Raw genomic sequence first — 21,351 nt, forward strand, 5'->3', positions numbered from 1 at the left:
AAATCTTATTCATTATTGCCAAGATGTGTGATCAGAAGATCCTTACTGAGTTTGAATGCTGATTTATCAACAAGATAACGACTACAAACATGTCACAATATTTGTTAAATGGAAATAGTACATTGAATTTGGTGTATTAAATTACATTAAGTTACATTTTAGCATGTTGAGTGTGGAACACATACATGCAATGTTAAACAACTGCAGATTTGCATGATTTGACATTTTGCAACCAAGAGAGCTGTGCACCGAAACTATTGACGCTGGGAAATCAAAACTTTTTAGGAATCATGACACACACAAACAAAAAGATAAGGCTCTTTTTTTAGATACATTACACATTTTGGAATCAAAAGTATAATTTAAAAAGAAGAAATATCAGTACTTAAGACAAAGGCAAAATGCTTATCCAATAAATCCATTTATTATGTTGTGGGACAACATTTACAAACCTTACTGTGCAAGAACAGCTGTTGCTGCCTTTTTGACAGCATGCCCTGAAAACATGGTCTCCTCTCTCACTATTATCAAACACAACCAAATTAATTTTCCTCTCATGTAGCAGGTAGAGACATCAAATAGCTTTTTGTTTAATGATTTCATGGATGCACTGGGCATTTCATTTATTTGAAGCTTGCTCAAAAGAAAAACCTGCAGTTCATTTTTGCAGAAATGCAAGCCTACAGAAATCAGGTCCATTCATATCATAGATCCAAAGGAAAGATTAACAAGTATTCACATATTCGTTGATTAATTCAATGAGTATGGCCATCTGTTATGGGATAATAATATTTACAAATATATCAAAATAACAGATCCAAGCGATCAATTACTATACAAACTGATTCTCAGTCACAGCATTCTAACAAGAGTATAACAAAAGCACTTGTGGCATCATAAATTAACAATCATCTATTCCTAACTACAAATCATCTGATATTGCTGCTTAATTTGTTCTAATATCTTTCATCCAGGCTATTTACATGCATGTATGCAATGCCACACTTGGCTGTGGTTTTATTGCTATATCAATTGTGATGTATTTTCAAAAAAACACTCAAATATTCTCCCATGTCTTGACGTTATACAAGAAGTGAGACAATGAAAACATAGAGATTCAGGAGAGATAAACGTTTGTGAAAAACCTTCAGTGTTGCGTAAAATAACCCATATAGTATTGCAATCTCCAATCAACAGAAGGTAGAGAGAGACTTGTGTGAAAGGTTTGAGGACAGTTTGTTCAGGGGGGGTCAGTGCTGGGAAAAACAAGTAATCAGCGAAAATAAGTGAGGAAATACAATCAGTGAATATACATTCAATTGCAGTGCCTAGAGGAACCGACCCATTGTGAACTAAATAAAGAATATCAGGATAACGCTCCACTGATTTGTATAATTCCTTATAAAATAACCAGAACAGTTGATGAACTGAGTGGAAAGACAACCCTGAAAGGAATGGCAGGACAGGTAAGCACTCATTTAAAATCAGGTTAAATCTCACATAATAATCTCAACACAAGGGCCTTCTTTGTCCATAAAAAGAAAATCTTAACATTAACGGACTGGATTCTAAAAGGCAAACATGGTTTTAAACCTAAATAGATCTTCATGGTTATAAAAAGGGTAATCTTCCTCAATGAATCCTCAGTGGCTTCCATATTAAGGCTGCATGTAACATTGCAAGACGATGTGTCCTCCCAGTGTTTCGTTTAAACAATATATAAATCCACACATACATTTAATCTCTTCTAATATATACTTGAAAGGCTATTATTTTTGTAACAGCATAAATGGGATTCTAAGTAATGTCTTTGCATTTTTTCTCTGCGGTCTTCTTAGCTTGAAATCATCTGGAAACTTGTGGTACATTTCCATCTTTTAACTGTCAATCTGTGGCGAGCAATAACTTTTCAAATGGTCCTTTCATAATCTGCAACTTCTCCACCTTCCTTCTCCAACACCGGTCCAGTCTTCGCCAACACTTAGAAAAGGGTCCGAATAATGCAGAGCCTCCTCGTTCCCAGCCGCACTCATCTCGCAACACACCACTTACTTTTTATTCACATTTATTGATTTGTCATAAATCATTACTGGATGTCTTCCACATAGTTAGCAGGATAGAGGCCTGTTTTTCCTTCCTTGAGCCGACCTCTGCACCAACCCTGATCATCTTCTTCGCCGATTTTGGTGAACTCGTCCCCTGGAGGCAGCAGGAAGAAGGGATACATATTTATATTCCAGAAACGATGGATTCAAGATGTGAAGTCTGATCTAAATTGGTTTCACCCATGTGTTTGACTTGGGAGATTCTATATTTGCTTATTTTCTTTCAGCCGTGAAAACGTTTGCTTAGCAAGAATAATTGTCCTATTCCGAATATGAGGTAGTGTTAAACTTCTGCCCTCTTGTAGCCAAAATCATGTAAACAAGGGGGGGTCCAAACTTTTTTCACGAGGGCCACATACAGAAACATATACGAAGGGCTGGGCCACTCACTAGAGGTATATAGCCTCATAAGTTCAGTTATAAGTTAGCAAAATCAATCAAATGTAGGTAAATGATGCTTGTGAGTGTTGGCAGCTCATCCCTTAAAACAGAAGCCTCAGATTGATTATAATAAGGAGAAATAAGAAGGGTGTATTTCAAGATTGTTAGGTAAATAAGTCAGTGGGCTTTTTTCGTTAGAAAATGTTTCCAACTTTAATTGACTGAATTTATTTGAAAAGTGGTCTTATTAACACATGAATACTACTGTGTAATATATGTTTACATTATACTTTTTGAATTTGCTGAGGGCCGCATTTGGCCCCCGGGCCGTAGTTTGGACACCCCTGATGTAAATTAATGCATCAAAATGACAACCCTTTTTTCCAGGCACATTTTTCTCACCTGTTTCGCAGATTCATTTTATTTAAGAACTATATATTTATTTTTAGGAAATATATTCCTGGCAAAACCTTCTTATTAAAATGTTCTTAAGCTAGAGACACAGGATAACAAAAAGAAATAGATATGACTTAGAGAATTGATGAGTAAATGACTTGTTTTTGGAGGTAACAGACAGAATTGCGAAAGGTTTTGCAGTCTGAAAGTTCCTCACACTATTCACTGAATGTACCTGCTTTGAAGGTCAGCTCGTCCTGCTCCTGTCCTTCATAGTCGTAGAGAGCTTTGACGAGGACAGAGACGACAGGAGAAGCCGGCTCGTCTTCAAACGGATTGCCGTCACCGTTGGCAGAGAAAGGGTTACCACCTGTGTCTTCATCTGACCAGTCCTGAGTCTTCTCCATACTGCTCGCGCTGGATGGACAGGGAAAAGAGACACTTAGAAGATGCCATTTTTTGTTAATCTCAGGGCCATCAACGGGGAAACCCAACATGCCAGGCATAAGCAGTAACAAAAGAAAGAAAAGCAAGAAAAATAACACCAAGTTAAACACACAGAAAGCTCATTTCAAAATCAGGCGACAGCTTTGTGATTCATCCTGAAAATATCTTCCTCCTAAATAAGTGTGAACATGCTTACTTGTGACATCAATGCTACAAAGCAAGCGATTGGTTGCAACGTAAATGATTCAAACGTTTTTTGGATGACACTTTAAGATCAAGAGCTTCAAGTGAGAGTGCACACAATGCTGAGGGAAGGCAACGAAACAACAGACACATGACAAATGCAGCAACATAAGACCAAGCGAGACAAATCATTGTTGTGAAGGGGTGATTGGATTTGAACCTGAACGGCCAACAGAGGGAGCCACCTGAACACAAGAGAGAACTTTGCTCTGACAGAAAGAGTTATACGTTCAGAAAACAATAACACCAGCACACGCATAAAGATTTACAGTCAGACCTGCTTGTGTCTTTTAATACATATATAAACTTGCTTACCTGCATTTTTGTTGATTTACTGCAACAAAAATGCAGTATGAAGGTCAGCTCAAAGTTTGAATTTACATATTTGTAACCAAATTCTTGCTTCATAAACTTACAATTACTTTTCTCTCTTTCAATTGTGAGAGAAGTGCTATAAAAGACATGCGTACAAGTGTCTATATTCAGATCTGACTGTAAGACATTTCCCACAGCTGATACATGCGCCCCCCCCCCGCCCCCCCCCTGTTCATGACATATAATGTTCTGCAAGACATGGCGCTGTTAGGAGAGAAGGACAGACACACATTGGCGTTGTGTGCAAATGCCAGCGACCATGCAGAGCAGCACAACAACTGGCCACCTGATGGAGGAGAGAGGGGTGTAAAGAAAGAAGGGATCGAAGTAACCGAGACAAAGAAATGTTTTGAAAGACACGCGGCACTAACGGCGATCCATGACATAAAGTAGTAAGAAAAAGGCGGGGAGGTAGTGGGTGGGCGATGTTTTTTGTTTTTTTTCTTCTGTTCACCAACGTTTTTATTTCCTCTTTGTTCACACTGTTGTGGTTGACTATGGTCTGCTGCTGCTCCACGGCCATCTCCTCCTCATCCTCATCCTCCTCCTCCTCCTCCTTCTCCTCCTCTCCGTCATCTTCATCAAAGGGGTTTGAACCCACTGGTGCTGTGCTACTGGGTACAGTCAGGCTGACAACATGGGACACATTTAGAGATCTAATGCTGACATGCACACACATGAAGACATACATGACCTGTGGACACGCTAAAATGTACGCTAAAATGTTAGCATACTCAGCTAATGAAGTTACTCCCTGCTGTAATAAGCATCACTTCCAACTGCTTTGTTAGCACTAGGTTTTTTTATGGTAGAAAGACAACAACTAATCACAATTTCTCTTTAAATACATATATGAGCAAATTGAAACTGGCTTATTTTTGATTTAGAAATGTTATTTCCGTGTCTGATGACACAGACGATGAACACACGCGCAGGACAGCACTCGCTAACGTTGCCTTCAGTGGAGATGTTGGCTAACATGCTACGACTGGCAACACTGATCAGTGACCAATTAAATCCACAATTAAATAAGGAAGTATAAAAAACGAACATACATTGGCGTGACGAGAACAACTATAAAAGAAGAACCCTTCGGAAAAATATATTTGCTGTGAATTTTAAGATTGTAGTGTTGGATATGCTATTCAACTGACATGTAGAGGGCGTACTTTATGACCTATACCGCAGCATTAAGAACATTTTGGCTTGACTTTAGCGGAGCTTCTGAGGTCCACACAAAAAAGTGAGACAAAGTTCTTATCTTAAATATAACTTTGAGATGGATGACCCAGTAATTGTTGTATATCTATCTTATAATAAGCCTGAGTAGCATCAACAAGGAGCTGTTTTAGACTAAACAGATAGAAAAGACACCATTACGACAATATGACTTGTTTTTGTCTTTGAGCTAAAAACCCACACACAATGGTCATCATAATTAACACAAAGCTATAAAAACATAAACAAGACACTTTCTGAGTGATACATAAACCACTTAATTGTAATCTCTAGCTTAGAGTAAATGCTAAATCTTTCTGAGAAAGTCAGTTGTTTACTTCCTACTATTGACACTCTCCGCATTGTGGAACAAAACCGTGCACCCTCCACCGGATTCAGAGGAAACACAGGGTTTCTCCTCCCTGTTTACTGAACCATTGGAGCATGAGCAGCAGTAACTATCAGTTGGCCCTTCAGAGTGTGAAGCGGAGAAAAGTGAACGCCTTTGTTTGCATAGTCATGCCTTGCTCTCTGAGCCTGAGGAGTTATTACACAAACACCGCTCTGCTGGGACACTGGCACAATGTAACATGGGATGGTTTCAGTCAACAAACAAAGCTGGCTTTAAAACTACCAACCAATGTATTCGAAGAGCTGTATTACTTTCATAATCTAGGGGTGTCATAAACAGATGGGGGAAAGATCAAAAAGTGCAAATATGTTGTACGGGTGAGAGCTGGCGTTCTGATGCTGATAAAAAAGGACTAAGATAAGTCACCAACCTTCATGTAGAAATAGTTTTTTCACCTCAAGTGCTCTATAAGCGATCCAGATCCTGTACATAAACAAGTCCCGCCCCAAAGATGTAGGAAATTACAGGAAAACAATGAGCTGTAAAGGCTTCATGGGGGAGAGGCAGTCAACATTCCCAAGTTCAGAGGTCAAATGCTTCCCGTGCCTGACATTCCCTTTGTTGACCTAGACACTACCCTCCTGATTCCTGCATATACACCCGACTGACTGAGGTCTGTATATAAAGGAGAGTGTTACCAGAACTCATGACAGGGTAATCAAATGTCACTAAAAAATCTAAACGTAAAGGTTGGGTGCATGAGAAGTATTTCTTTATCTTAATCGGATGTTTGTTGTTGTTTCCATGAACCACTGTTATGTCCTGGATGCTGTTGCCACAACACCAAACACACATTTCTCTTCAGGGACACCTCAACTCTTATCTTATCTGGCTTTAAAACATTACGTCAGGCTATTAGAGACTGCCAATCAAACATGAAGTGGCTTGAATTTCATGTCAATAGAGCTTTTGTTGCTTGAATCTCAATCAAGTCTGTAAATTACTTGCTTATAAAAACGTCTTTGAACTTCCCAGTACCAGGATCCATGCTACGAAAGTCTGTGTGTGTGTGTGAGGGATATATTTCCACATTACTTTTTGGCTGGCTTTCAACTATTCACCAGCCGGCTCCAATCCCGCAGGGAGGATTTCTTTCCCAACAAACTGTGACAAAATGTTTACTGTTGCCATGGGAACTAGACGTCACTCCCGGAGCTCCCCTTATGCAACGCTTTACAAGCATTCCTAAAGAGTAAAACGTGTGGTTTACGGCATTATCTCTGATGTGGGGAGTTTGATTGAGAAGGACAGGGTACGTAAGTGTGTGTGTGTGTGTGTGTGTGTGTGTGTGTGTGTGTGTGTGTGTGTGTGTGTGTGTGTGTGTGTGAGAGAGTATTATGGAAAGATTTTGTGTGTAAGAGACAGAAAGAGTGAGTCGCTGAGTGATGAGGTATATACCTGCTGCTGGTTTTAGCAGGCTGAACCGGCTGGTCAGATCCAGTTTGACTGATGCCGGTCAGTGTGACGCCCTCTGATGGCTTCTTCTTTTCCCGTCTGCTGAGGGTCCGGTTTAGATCTATGGACCAGTCCTGGGAGACACACACACACACACACACACACATATTAGCATTGAGTATCCACTACTATAAAATATCTTCAAAACATGCCTTCACAGCTAGTAGAGGGAGTCACAGCACCAGACACGCACTTCAACCAAAAATGTGTGAAATACTTCTCAGGCCGTGACACTGACCCTGGTATTGAAATTGTACCAGCACAAGTGTTTTTACAGTACAGTGTTGGCCTGCTAAGAGAACACGAGCAGTATCCATCACCTGCAAAAAGAAACACAGCACCAAGGAGTCTCCCCTCCACCAGGAAGAGTGGATTAAAGAGAGACCATCACAGCAACACGGTAGAAAAGAAAATGTGTTTGAATACATTTGTTTTTTCCCCACACGAGTGGACTTTTACTTCCAGGAGAAATTAACCGTATCTAAACTTAGCAACATGATATCATTTTTTTGCTGGTAGTAAATGTCTCACTCTCAAATAACTCTGAGTCAGTCCCTTTGACTAAATGACTTAGCATTAGAAAGTGTGACCTTTGAGATTTCCAAAGTCTTTGTCTAACCCCTCTGATTAACCAGTCCTTTCAAACGTTTAGAGATCAGAAGTCTTCCTGTCTGGTTCATGACCTCTGAGTGATTGCTGAGTCATGATGGCATTATGTGACATACTGCAGGGTTCACGTGGAATGAATTATGAGAGGACTGGTCACAAAGGGGTCAGAGTTCAAAGGTTAGAAGAGACAGTCTCAGCTGTGTTTAATCAGGTTTTGAGTAATTCTAGAAATTCTCATATCCAGGAAAAAGGTTTGTAAAGATCCTGTAGTTTTCAAGTAAAGGGAACAAATGTGGATATATCAACATATATTTGGAAAGGACAGAGCTGTGGTGTCTGCATCTTTGAAATAAAGCAAAATATTCTATGAGTAAAAGATAGACACACACAACCACGTCAAACACTCAAAAAGAGGCAGTAAGGAGTGAGAGTGTTATTGGAAAAAAAGGATCCCCCCCCATGGCTGCTGTGAAGAACAGCAGCCCTCCCATGCAGAACTCACTACAATGGACCTTCTCTTAAAGGAGCGAGGATGGGACCAATCAAGATTCTGTCAGACATGGGGAAAGGGAAGCAGGTGTGGAAAGGGTTAATGAGGACAACACAGCCTAGTCCTTAATGTGTGGAGTGTCATATGTAGCACTGTTAGTTAGTACACTTACACCAGGAAAGTATTTTAGGTATTATTTCTATAACAAATAACATGACCAAGAGCCAGTATCTTGTAAAGCAATCAAGATACAAACATGTTGTATTGTTGTTGACATTGATTTGACATTACTTAGTGAAGTTGTATTGAATATATATACCCTGGTAGACTTCATTTACAGATTATGTCTCGTTCTTTTTGATTGTGTGTGTGTCTTGTCAGAGAAAATGTGTCTTTCTTTCTTAAAAAGCCTTCCAATAAGTCGCCCCATTGTAACAGCTATGCCTGCAAGAGCATTTAAAGAGCTGTCAATTGTAGCAATGCAAGCGCACAGAGCTTTACTTTCCCTTTGCGGCCTCTTTTTCTTATTTCACCTCCTGTTGGGAAGATGACAGAAACTTCATTCCTCATTGCTGCTCTGACGGCTGAGTAGAGATTTACTTTAACCCCCTGCTGCCAAACAGCATACATCAATGACAAAAATGACACAGCACATTGAGTCCAGCTTGGGCTATATGTTACACAGATATTGCAATGTTTCCCTTGACGTTTTTTCATACATTTTTAGTATTTTGCAGTTGGGCCTGGGAGAGCACTCGTTATTTTTAAGAGATGCTAGCATTTCAAGCAATGCAAGGACTATAATTAGTCATTATAACCTCCCTAAACAAAATATAAGGATTATTACTTTGTCTTCAAGTCAAAAATAAAAAAAGATCCTAATGTGATTATGTGTGTATCTGCGACATGAACACTTTTTGGGAACAAATGGAGAAGCGTTATTGATGTTTCTTCTCCACTAATCCCATATCAAACATTACGCATTTTTACAATAAGTCAGAGCTGTAGTACCTCAAACTGGGGCCAGTTCATTGGCATGCCGGGGCCGTGATTGGACCGGAACCATTTCAGGTCCTCTTCAACGTCAGTAGCAGTCACCGTGTCTTCCAGCGTCTGGTAGATTGTCTGGAATCTGAGGAGGCATTATTGTACATTATGAATAGGTGATAGCAAATCTCTCACTTCCCTGTCTGCCCATGAGGCTGGCATGTGACCTCTGACCTGTGATTGGTTGAGAGATCGAGGTGCTGTTTAACCTCCAGCAGCTGCTCCCCGAAGAAGCGAATCCGTTTGTCTTCAAACTGCTGCCACTGCTCAAACACCTGCTCCATGTTCTCCATGTACTGAGGGGTCAGCTTGTCCAGTTCTTCCAGGGATTTCTCATAACGTTCTTTAGTCTGGGAGAAAAGAGGAATCAAGTGACATTAAAACATATTAAAAACACATGAATTCTTCTCGACCTTGATCATAATTTGGCTTTTTTTGTTACTATTGTTCTATGATATGTTATAGATGCGAGTACAAAAGACACAGGTTTCAAATATTATTCACCTAAAAATGGTTGTGAAAAATACCATTTAAAAATAAATAAACGTTACAGCTACCAAAAACAAAGGGGTTTAGTTTCTTGCTTCTATAGAATAATATAAGGCAGGCTCACTAAGAGGTTTCTTGGTACAGGCCTGACTAGAGGTCTGAAATTGAGATAGCGAGGGGAAAAGGAATATCTTGAGAAGCTTTTCTAGAAAAATACAACGTCCATGTCTTTCCAAAGGAAGCCCTACCTTCTCCACCTCCTGCTGACACTTCTCCACCTTTTCCTGGAGCTTCTTTTGGGATTCGGGGTTGTTGTTGCTCTCCAGTTTGCTGTTTGTCTCCCTGCTGGCTGCCAGCTTCTCTTCTTTACAGGCAGAGTGGTATGACTTCTTCATCGTTTCCATCTGGAGTCAACAATAAACAAAGAAATGCAGTTAATAGTGCCAGTCTTTTAAAGTAACTTGGAACCAACAACTGTAGAAGTGTAGAAAGATTGGTGTCTGTGGTGTGACTGAGGGATAACGAGATATAGACCTTTGGGTTAAGGTGTTGGAAATGGGCCTAAACATAGCTGTCTTTTCTCAAAATGTGCTGAATGTTACTGCTATTGCCATTTTGTCTTCTAGGACATTTCATTTGATTTTCTCTCCATTTGAAATGAAAATGATGTCTGAATGAATTAACTTTATAACCAGAAAAAGTGAAACACTGATGCCAGACAAGTTTGACGAGTGATTTAGGAAAGGAACCACTCCTATATCACTTTGTTTATATTTAAATTCCAACAGATAACAATTGAGGAAGCGCACTCAGATATTGTGGTGTTATTTGAAGAGGGCCCTGTGGTGTGACTAGAATAACTCTGGCTGAAGGCCATGTGAAGAACACAAGGACATTAGTAGAGACATCAGCCTGTCCTCCTCTCTAATTTAATATTACAGGAAGCTGTTTGGCAATAAACTGAAACCCACGAGGGCCTTGGAATCGCACTGTATTCATGCATGTGTCTATTATTGACATAATGCACACGTCACCCATGTCAGCGTATAATTTTTCTAGACCAATTAATTAGCCTCATTTCCTCTCTGCCCCCTACCCGCTGTCACTGTCTGTCTTTTCAATCAATAAATCACTCGGGCTACAAAACTGTATTGTCCCGTCGCTGCTCAATGACAAGGCCAGGATGTCACCACCCGAAGTGACATCACACACACAGGAAATGGGGGCAAGGAGTCTGGAGGTTGCAAAATGGCTTTTTGAAAATACAAATACTTGGCTGTGGATATTCTTATATGCCTGTGTGGGGACAGAAAGTAATGTGCTGCCGGGTAAACGGGCTGCTAAAATGAAAGCATTAGTAGGAAATACAGTGACCTGATTTGAACTCGGGGTTGCCAGCCTCCCTCTGTGTTTCCTTCCCTTCTACTGACAGTCAAAGGACTACAGGATATAGTTACCGGCGGCCACCTTGGCACACAGTGTTTGGTAATAGCTTTCTTATTCAATATGAAGAGGGTTGCAAATGATGTACCGCTTGTTGTTTAGTTAGCAGGTAGTCAAGGAGGGAAACAATAGTGAGTCAGGGATATGTAGTCATGTGAACTGGAGGGTTACATTCATAGTCATGGCTATAATCAGTGACTTGGAAAATGGCTAACCTGTGGTTTCTGTAAAGCTGTTTATAGTTTAAGACACATAATTATGTGTAATTTTGTCAGCATTTTTTCTGTATTTAATCTTGTTTTAAAATGTTCTTTTTTAGATATGTTCTTATTTAGTCAACCTCATCCTATTTTAATGGACTAAAATACTGGGATGTTTTGTCTTTACTTAGTCAAATACTACTGTTTAAATAGTTTTACTCATACATTATTGTCTTTTTGATAGAGTCACAGTAAGTGTTCAATGATATCAGTGCATTCTGATAGTTACTCGTAATTAAATATGCCCCTATAATACAAATGAAACTAGTTCATTATCCCGTTTGAGACCCACACCTCTTTGAGTTTCTTCCCCCAGGGTTTCTGAGCCTTGCGGAAGCCGTCGTCCGCCTCTTTAGTCTCTTTGAAGCCGCCGATCATCTGTTTGTGGTACGAGTCTCTCTGCCAGTTCTTCAGCTTCTCGTAGTCTTCTCCCATCAGCGCTGACTTCACATCCATGTGGAGCTCGCTCACCTTCTCCGCCTCCGTGCACAGAGCAGACCACGCCCGCTCCAGCGTACCATACTGAGGGCCTGAGGGAAGAGTTACTCACCATCAGTGTCAAGGCATTATTATTATTATTTCATATTATTGTCTCAAAGAAAGCACACAATCACAGGGACCTTTTTCATTTATTGAATTGCTATATTATTTGACGCTGTGATTTAACAGCTTCACACAATTTCATGTAAAGCTTGAGTTGAATATAAATATTCCTACCTTTGTCTATGAGTTGGCGCCAGCGCTTTCCCCATTCTGAGAGCTGCTGTGCGTAGGACTTCTCAATACGTGCTCGCTCATGAATGCAGGTCATCAGATCATTACAGAGCCGGCTGCCATCGTCTACCCGTTTCACTGAGCGCTTGTAGTTACCAACCTGACAAACAGCAACAAAAACATGGTTAAAAGGAGCTAGAAAGTGTTAGCCTTTAACCTAGAATATGCTCTCTGAGTGGAGATGATTAATTATGAAATATTTAAACGGGAGGGTTTTATGTTGCGTTGTGGTTAACTTGGTATATTCACTAATATTCAAATGTAATCAGATGTTATTGTCATCTCAATACGCAAGGATTGAAGGGCAGGTAGTGTCAAGAAAGTGAAGCGTCTCACCTCCCAGAAGCTGTCACTGGAGACATCGATCATGGAGTCATCGTAGGAGCCCGACATGGCTGCTGCTCCAAGTCACACTCGGAGTGTAGGGCCTGGACAAAATAAAACATCAAATATCCTTTAATGAATGGATTAAAATTCCCTCTTAGCTCAGTTGTTATAAATGCCTAAAACTACAAATAGAAATGTCATTAAGTATGCAAGCTTAAAAAAATTGTAATATCACAATCAATCAATCAATCAATCAATACGTCTTTGTTCAAAAAGAGAAAAATATTTAACTATATTAAATTGACTAGTCATATATTATATCTAGTATGTTATGAAGAAGAGATATTAACTCTTTGCTGGAGCTTGATTAAACCATACACATTTATTTTACATTTTTTTAATTATTTGCTAAAGATTCCACTCCATACAATGAGAAAATGAAAGGGAAAACTATTGATCGATATAGATACATTATAAAAAATATGCATGTAGATTCATAATACACACTTCCAGATAAGCTTTCAAATTCAGTATAGAATGAGCCAAACTTAGAGACCGCTGAGTTACTAAATATATTCACTAAACAGGAAAGAAAACATATCTTTTAATCAGTCTGTCTATCTCTATGAAACCAACAGCCAAAGGAGAACATCCACATTCATCATTCTGTCACAACAACATACCTAAGACACTGAGAATAAGGAAGAATAATAATGAGAGAGAAAGCAAGTAGTTCTGAGGAGTGATACGAATAGAAATGGAAGTATGAGGGGAGTGAAAGTGTGTGATCTGGTTTGATAATCAAGGCAGCAGGTGGGTGTTTTCATCCACTTCTATAACCCCACAAACACACAACACATTGAACCCCTAGCAGCACATGGATGGTGTGTGTGTGTGTGTGTGTGTGTGTGTGTGTGTGTGTGTGTGTGTGTGTGTGTGTGTGTGTGTGTGTGTGTGTGTGTGTAATTCTGAGAGAGTAAAATAAACTGTCACAGCGGGCAGCTTCCGTTTCCTTCAGACGGGGACCACAGACAGTCCTCTGTTTCTCTCCTCTCCCCCTCTTCTCTCCTCACCGCCATCATTTCACTCTCAACAGTCTCCCTTTATTCATCCCCTCCATCCTCTTCCTCTCCTGCTGTCTCCATCAGCCTGAAGAGTCTCCTCTCTCTGCAGGCTGACTCGCTCCCTTCTGATCTGCTATCGGGTAACTATATATATTCAGATTGTGTTTCTGTACAGCTGTGACCTGCAGGGGACACCAGCCATTGCACTGCAACCATGGGAGACACATTTGAACTCAATGGTGATGATCCAACTAAATAATTGATTTATTGCTTAAAGAATGATTGATAAATTAAATAATGGTAAAAATAATAATTGGTTACAGCCCTAGAGCCCATTTCTCCATGACTCACTCCCTGTAAGACTGAGACACACTCATCAATAATTGATACTATCTACAAAAATACCCGTCTTGAGTTGTCTACTTGTGATCAAACTAAATGCATTTTAGTGCAGAGTGTGAACACACAGGGCCTCTTTCAGCGAGAATTTGACGGCTCGTTCAGTGTGTGTGTGTGTGTGTGTGTCATTGGCCAATGGTCAGTGGCCCGTGCCCTGAAGGACAGGACATGGACAGAGGAGAGTATTGTGGTCACTGCTAGCTGAGGAACAATCCGCTCTTTAACTGCGTTTGTAGTTTACAATTAGTTCATTCAGATAAAAATACACACACACACACGTACAGTACACACGCACACACACACAGCTACAGGCATGTAAACAGATGTTGTCTTTCACTTCTAGAGAAAACCACATGTTTCATTTGAATGACCTTCTTCATGAATAAAAGCCTCGACAGACACAATTGGGTTTGTAGAGCACCCTGTATGTGCCAAATACTTCAATATCACACTATGTTTGATTCAGTAGCATGAGGTGATGACAAAGCAATTGAACGTAAATTAGTTAATAACATTTATCTTGAAGACCAGCCATTCAAGCCTTATATATTATCAAATCAGAGTATCATCATATGTATTGCAATCAGTCATAACTAATTCTATTAAGCCTCTCTTGTTACATATTTAGAGCTGAAACATTAAGTCAATTAATAAACAAGTGAGCACACACACACACACACACACACACACACACACACACACACACACACACACACACACACACACACACCACACACACACACACACACACACACACACACACACACACACACACACACACACACACACACACACACACACACACACACACACACACACACACACACACACACACACACACACACACACACACACACACACACACACACACACACACACACACACACACACACACACACACACACACACACACACACACACACACACACACACACACACACACACACACACACACACACACACACACACACACACACACACACACACACACACACACACACACACACACACACACACACACACACATCTTTTGCTTCAAACCCTTACTCCATTCAAATCAATATTAATGTACCATGTTGACTGTTAGAGATCCATTGCAATGTAAATTTGCAAGAGGTGTGTGTGGATAAATTCAAGCCTAATTATCAGCATGAAAATCACACCGTTTCCAGCCCAGGCGTGTCTTCATGTCCCTGCTGAGTTTCCCCAGCAGCTGTCCATATTCTTCATTCCTCAATCTCCGTTGCAGCATTAGACACACAAGGGACACATGGACCGAGCCACAAATATCCAGTCTAAACATGGCAACAAGTCTCCTGACATCAAACGCTGCTGAGCACACATTTCCACTGAGCATGATCACAGCAGCATACTAGATTTAAACAAGAGACAACCTGAGTACAGATCTTCCTCTGCAGTGCACACAGAATGTAAGGTCGACAGAATGAAATATCAAGTTACTTTTGACTCTTTACCTTTGTCTTAATAATGTAAGAATAGTTTGGGGATATTAACACACAAACATTTGGAGAATTGATCATGTAGTGGATAAAGGAAATGTAGACGTTAAGCCTCTAAACTATATCATGAAAATACATGTTCTCTTGTCTTGTCCCATAAAATGATCCTGTCACGTATCACCCAACAGGTATACATTTTGTAGTCCTTGGATCAAGCTAAAGTTTTGTAACGTTGTGGGTTTACTAGCAAAACTTACGATTAAAATTCAAGGACAAATAACCTCCAAAATATCTTAAGCCACAACAATGAATTTGGAATTCCTTTGCGACAAAAGTAATTTCCGAGGCCTGATTTAATCAACAGCAAACAGGAACAAGCGTCTGCACACCCTTGGCTCTGTAGGACATTTGGAAGGAGTTAAACAATTGAACGCAGCTTGACCTACAACTGCAAATAACGCTGTTGACTAAGGCCAGGTCTAAAGTCCACTTAATCTGTCCCTCTACAGGGGAACACTGGAAAATCCATCACTATGAGCTGCTATGCACGTAACCAGAACACACGTGTGCATGAGGGAAACTTGTAGACGTAAGATGGAGAAATGACCATTAATCATTGGGTCTGTGATTTAGATTTTAAGCAACAGATGCATGGCTTCATCAAGGTTGCAGAAACAGAGGGGCTTAGATTACAAGCTTAGCGATTACATAATTAAACACAACAATGATACGCACTGAAGTCTGATAAGTAAATGCACTCAGAAAGCTGGAATTTGGTTGCTGACAACAAGCCCTAAGATAGAAGTGAACGATGCATTCCTCATTCCTAAACTGAACTTTGGCATGTTAAGCAAGTTCCCACACTGTCACTACAACAGTTTGTATCCACATTTCCAAAGCTGAAGCTGGCTTTGGTGTTTTAGAGTCAGAATAACTAATATTGGTCGTTTTTTTCCATTTGAGAAAAGGTGATTCAGAGCGACAGCTGCATGTGACAAGCAGCAGGCTAATGGGGGAGGAGAGGGAGACAGTGAGACAGCAAAAGCAAGAGATGAACGTGTGTGTTATTAAAAGCACATGAAATCTTACTGTGCAGTGCTGTTGCAAACAGACACGGGATGCCAATGACCTTTATAACCAATGTGGGGGGTGGAAAATACAGTGTTAGCATCACACAGAAGTTAGCATTACTCTGGATCCCCGGCCAAAGGGATCTTTAGATTATTCCAGAAGATAAACTTTGTGACAAATACAAGTTCACATTAATGTTTGTTTTCTATATTTTGTTCAGCAAGAGGATATTTTCAAATAAACGTCATTTGTTATAGGCAAACTTCACCAAGGTCACAGGACTTTAACCTCACCTCTGAGCTTCAAACTTGTGATTTGATTTAAAGTGTCAACCCCTTTCACAAAAACCTTTCCCTTAGGGTGTTAAATTGATACATATAAGCGTTCACGATATTTACTTAGAAGAGTATAAACACAAAGAGGCTGTAAGGTGATAAGTGAGTAGATGAGTTTCCAAGTCTGGTGACTTTTATGTTGGGTATGGTGTACTGTATTGGCATATTTTATGTCATAGAACAAAACGTGAACAACCGCGGACATTATTTCAAGAATCACCCATTCAAAAAAACAATAGACTTTGAGACGAGGGAACCTGAAGTGCACGAATTCTACCTCATTTCTGGGTTTTAGGACTCATTCTCCGGGCACTCTATTGGAGATAAATGAGAAATACGAAAGACAAATGTTCAAAATATTTGAAAGATGGTGGTTCAAAATAGGACCTTGTGAACAAGAGCATATTCTTTCCCAGAAACCACCAGCAGACTGTCTATTCATCCGCCCCGTGTTTATGTTTCTCAGAGTGCTCTGGGGTTCGTCACACTGAAACAGTGTCATAAATAGGGCTGAGGCGCAGGAAACAAACGGACACACAGAGAGGAGAGATGAGCTCATGCACGAAATGACAGGCACATGCATACCTGCCCTGGAGCTACGAGTGTGTGTTAGTGGGTGAAACCAACAACATTTTCTTACTGCACTTCATGAATCCCTGTGTGCAGTAAAGATGTGCAAGGTTGTGTGTTTTAAACTGTGGTGATGGTTAGGGCAGGTCACTTGAGAATAAACTCGTATCAACAGAAATAGCAAGGACATCAGCAGCTTAATGTCACACAATCTCTACATTTGGTTCTGTCTACTAATCAGAGACGGCTGCAGAGGGGAAATGTGTGCACAGTAAGTGGAGTTATCCTGTGTCAAATGTTTCCTGCTAAATATTGAGACCTTCCAGGCAGCCTTGTCCACACGATTGTCAACGCAAGCAAGAGAAACAACACTGCTACAGAGTGTGTGAATGAGAATGTCTGACTTACATCTCCACGGTTTTAAAAACAAGAGGAACTGACTAAGTCATTGCTTTCATTAGTTCAATTTTTCAGGAAAGACACTTCGTTTTCAGAAACTAGGACCTATTTCAAACATTGATCTGCTTTATAAACGGGCATATTCCACCATTTTCTGACATTTTATAGAACTAACAAAGAATCTAGAAAGCAATACTTACAGTTATCCATGATTAAAACAATTGTTGGTGGTAGCTCTACTGACCATTACTTCAGAATGAACGAAAACAAGAAGACACAGCAACTCTCAACTAACTTAAATAATCATGACAAATGCTAGAGGGTGTGATTGCATAACAACAAGCTTAAAAACACTCCAAGTGCAGAGGGCTTCATGTCTTAATCACATGAAAACTGCTTATCTAAGCAGTAGTTATTTTTCCCTTGTTGCCATTTCCTTCCTTTGTTGCACAAAACGGCCCCAATATCTCCCAGGCAGGGAGTGCAGCTGAGCCGATCTATCCCTTCAATATTAAAGTTTCACAGCAAGACACGGCTAAATCCCGACTGGGCTATGAGAGAAATAAATACAATCATTCCTTTGCTTATTTCTCTCTTGTTGCACATAAGCTTGAAGGTCAAACGTTTCCATGGCAAACGCAGGTCATGACCTTGATTTTCTTTCAACTCTGCCCTCCTTCCTCATGCGAGCTCAACAGCTGCAAGGGCCTGCTGATCTCTGAGAGACATGGCCTTTCTAATGTGGAGAAGCCTCCTGATAAGTCACTCTCACCAATCCAGCCTTAATAGATATCACTGACAGAGGCAGACAGTTAAACCGTTGGTCCATTAGCAGCAGGTCAGCTGTAGCCTCAACAGAACTGACCAGTCCCACTTGCTCCATGGGAAGGGAAAAACAATGGCGTTTGTTCCACACTTTCAAGCATTTTCCACTGGACACGCCAGCACCATAGAGAGCAACATAATGGAGGGAAATTCAGTATTACATGACAGGGAAGGGGAGATCCTGACGTCACCGAACGGGGCACATTTTCCTGTGGAAGCCACTGTCCGGCACACTGAGTGTCATGTGATGCGTTTAAAGTGACAGACCTTTCAGGAAAGGGCCACGAACAAAAGTCATCTGCTAGCTAACCCTGTGACCTGGTATACTGTATTCCATACTCTATGTGTTCACACCATTTTTTAACAAAGATAACATATCACAGAAGATTTAAGATCAAACATCTGATTTAAAAGGTTCTGGAGCTGCTTTACTGCATTCACAATGAGCTGAAAAACCTGTGAATAAGGAATGTAACTAAGATATATATTTTATTATCAATATCAATAAATGAGCACTATCATTTCCTAAAGTCCAAGGTGATTTCATCCCTTCGAACAATCAGAGTGAAAAGTTATTGGATGATATCATAAAATACTCACATTCAGGAAGCTGGTACCAGCAAATATCTGTACTTTTTGCATTAAAAGTGACTCTACTTACTATTTTTCTGTCTTTTGAATTCTAGTTTAGACTCAAATTCTTATGATAGATCTATTAATATATTTTGCCTAGAAATGCAAAAGAAAACGGGGGAAGAAAATCCCATTACAACTTCCAAAAAGCTCATTTCTAACTTTCATATACTGCTTATGTTGTCTAACTAAAGACATTGTATGTATATTCATTGAAGAATAAGAAAACCAGCTCATTAAGTCTTTTATTATTTTCCAGTTTTGCTTACAAATGTACACTCTACTACTTTGATGGGAATAGTTGATGTTAACTTATACTGACAGACTACAAGAATAACATGATTTAATTCTGCTACAATGTGTCACATCCCTTTAACTGCTAAATGTTTGCTCTTGCAGAATACACCCAAAAGATCCCTCTAAATGGAGAGCAGCGCCTTCAGCCTATATTGGAATACCCATTCTAAGTTTAGCTCAGATCTGTGACAGAACAACCAGTTCACAGGGCCCCCTTCAGATATAAGGAACAAGTCGATTTCACTACTGCTTTACCCTGAAAACACTACCAACAAACAAAGCCACATAGGTACCAACCCTCTTGCTGTCACCAGGCATGTCTAAGTAAATACTCTGCATGACTGAGATGACTGATAACGTCCTCTGATTCACCAACATATCATGAGTATGTGTTTGTCATGCTCTAAGAAAAGACCATACATGTACATTCACAAACGTCCTGATTGATATAACAAATGTGTTTCAGTGTGTGCAACTTTGGTACATGTATACAAACATTTTACAATTTGTAGGTACTTGTACTTTACCCGAGTTATCTCAGTTTATGCTACTTTATACTTCTAATCCACTACATTTAAGAAGCAAATATTGTAAATTTTACTCCACTTTATTTATTGGATTTTTTTTTGTTCCTAGTTATTTCTTTAGATTTAGATTTTATTAGCTAAATTCAGAACATACATCAATTATTTAATTGATTATATTATGATATAAATATAGATCAAACTTTGACATAACTGTGTAGGTTAAGATATACAGCAGCAGTATATAAAGTTATTCAAATGATCTCCACCTTTAGCAGCTGTGATAAAAACACATCAATAATCATAATATTAATCCACTCAATATTTATGCGATTCTGAAATACTTTGAGTATATTAAGATGCTGACACTTTTGCACACAAGTAAGATTTCGAATGCAGGACTTTTACTCAAAACTAAGTACTTTTACATATTGTTATTGCTACTTTTACCTAAGTGGAAATCAGAGTACTTCTTCCACCACTGGTTAAATGTGCAGTATATAATGAGCCAGCACAGGACTTGGCAGCTGGCTGGCACTGCGCATTTTCAAACAGTGAGCACCGATCAGAGGAACAGGCAGCCTGCAGGAATTGAACAATCTCTCTCCATTGAAAATGATGTAATGCTGTAGGCACACATGCAGGATGATAGGACATGATTATCTTTACTTGCGAAACCTGCCCCGCCCTTTATCACTCCAGGCAATGCAACAATAGTCTAGCCCTGAGAAAACCAAACAGCTGGGGTAAAACTCCCTGAGGAAACTACATTTAGTAACCAGGTTAATAACTAAAGTAAATTACAGTGACATTTTGAACTCCAGCCTAACGGTGCTGGCTTAATTTAAGTCTATGGACTTTCGAAACCCTGATATATCCATGTTGCCGAAACCGTGTAATACATAGTTAATGGTGAGCTAGGGGAACCTATAACTTGTTACAAACCTGATATCCTTCTTTGCTATTGTAGCTTTCACTAAAGGAAATCATTTACATTTTGTATTACCACATTACCATCCGCCTCCCATCGGGAAGTAACGTTAAAACTTTTGACGTTAGCCCCTTAACGTTAGCTCCAATGTTAGCGAATTAGCCACAGACCCTTCAGTAAAAAGTTAAATGGTACAAAGTTTTGTAATTCTTAGTTTTGACTTACCTCGCACAGGGTTATTCCTCCTGACGTAAGAGTTTAATTGAAGAGTTACTTCGCTTGGTGATGCCAATTTACAAATCTTTTCGTCCGTTTTTCTGCTCAGCAGCGGCACCATCGATCGTCTGACTGACACAATCGTCAGTTAGCCAA

At 39.9% G+C, this 21,351-nt stretch overlaps 1 protein-coding gene across 4 annotated transcripts; it reads right to left on the reverse strand.

Annotated features, from left to right (window-relative positions):
• Window positions 1–402: 402 nt before the first annotated feature.
• On the reverse strand, window positions 403–21,342 carry pacsin2 (protein kinase C and casein kinase substrate in neurons 2). 4 transcript variants are annotated; one of them, XM_034133387.1, is made up of 12 exons: window positions 21,205–21,342; window positions 12,481–12,572; window positions 12,088–12,244; window positions 11,665–11,900; window positions 9,916–10,071; window positions 9,353–9,528; window positions 9,143–9,263; window positions 8,144–8,191; window positions 6,976–7,106; window positions 4,406–4,576; window positions 3,118–3,299; window positions 403–2,199 (listed from the first exon to the last, which is right to left on the reverse strand). In XM_034133387.1, exons 2-12 carry the CDS (start codon window positions 12,535–12,537, stop codon window positions 2,087–2,089), a joined length of 1,548 nt encoding a protein of 515 aa, XP_033989278.1. In that variant the 5' UTR covers window positions 12,538–12,572; window positions 21,205–21,342; the 3' UTR covers window positions 403–2,086. The 4 variants fall into 4 exon arrangements, with proteins under 4 accessions (XP_033989278.1, XP_033989279.1, XP_033989280.1 ...); XM_034133388.1 differs by lacking the exon at window positions 8,144–8,191; XM_034133389.1 differs by lacking the exon at window positions 4,406–4,576.
• Window positions 21,343–21,351: the final 9 nt, after the last annotated feature.

This window comes from Trematomus bernacchii, unplaced genomic scaffold (genome assembly GCF_902827165.1).
Source record: "Trematomus bernacchii unplaced genomic scaffold, fTreBer1.1, whole genome shotgun sequence".
Lineage (NCBI taxonomy): Eukaryota > Metazoa > Chordata > Actinopteri > Perciformes > Nototheniidae > Trematomus > Trematomus bernacchii.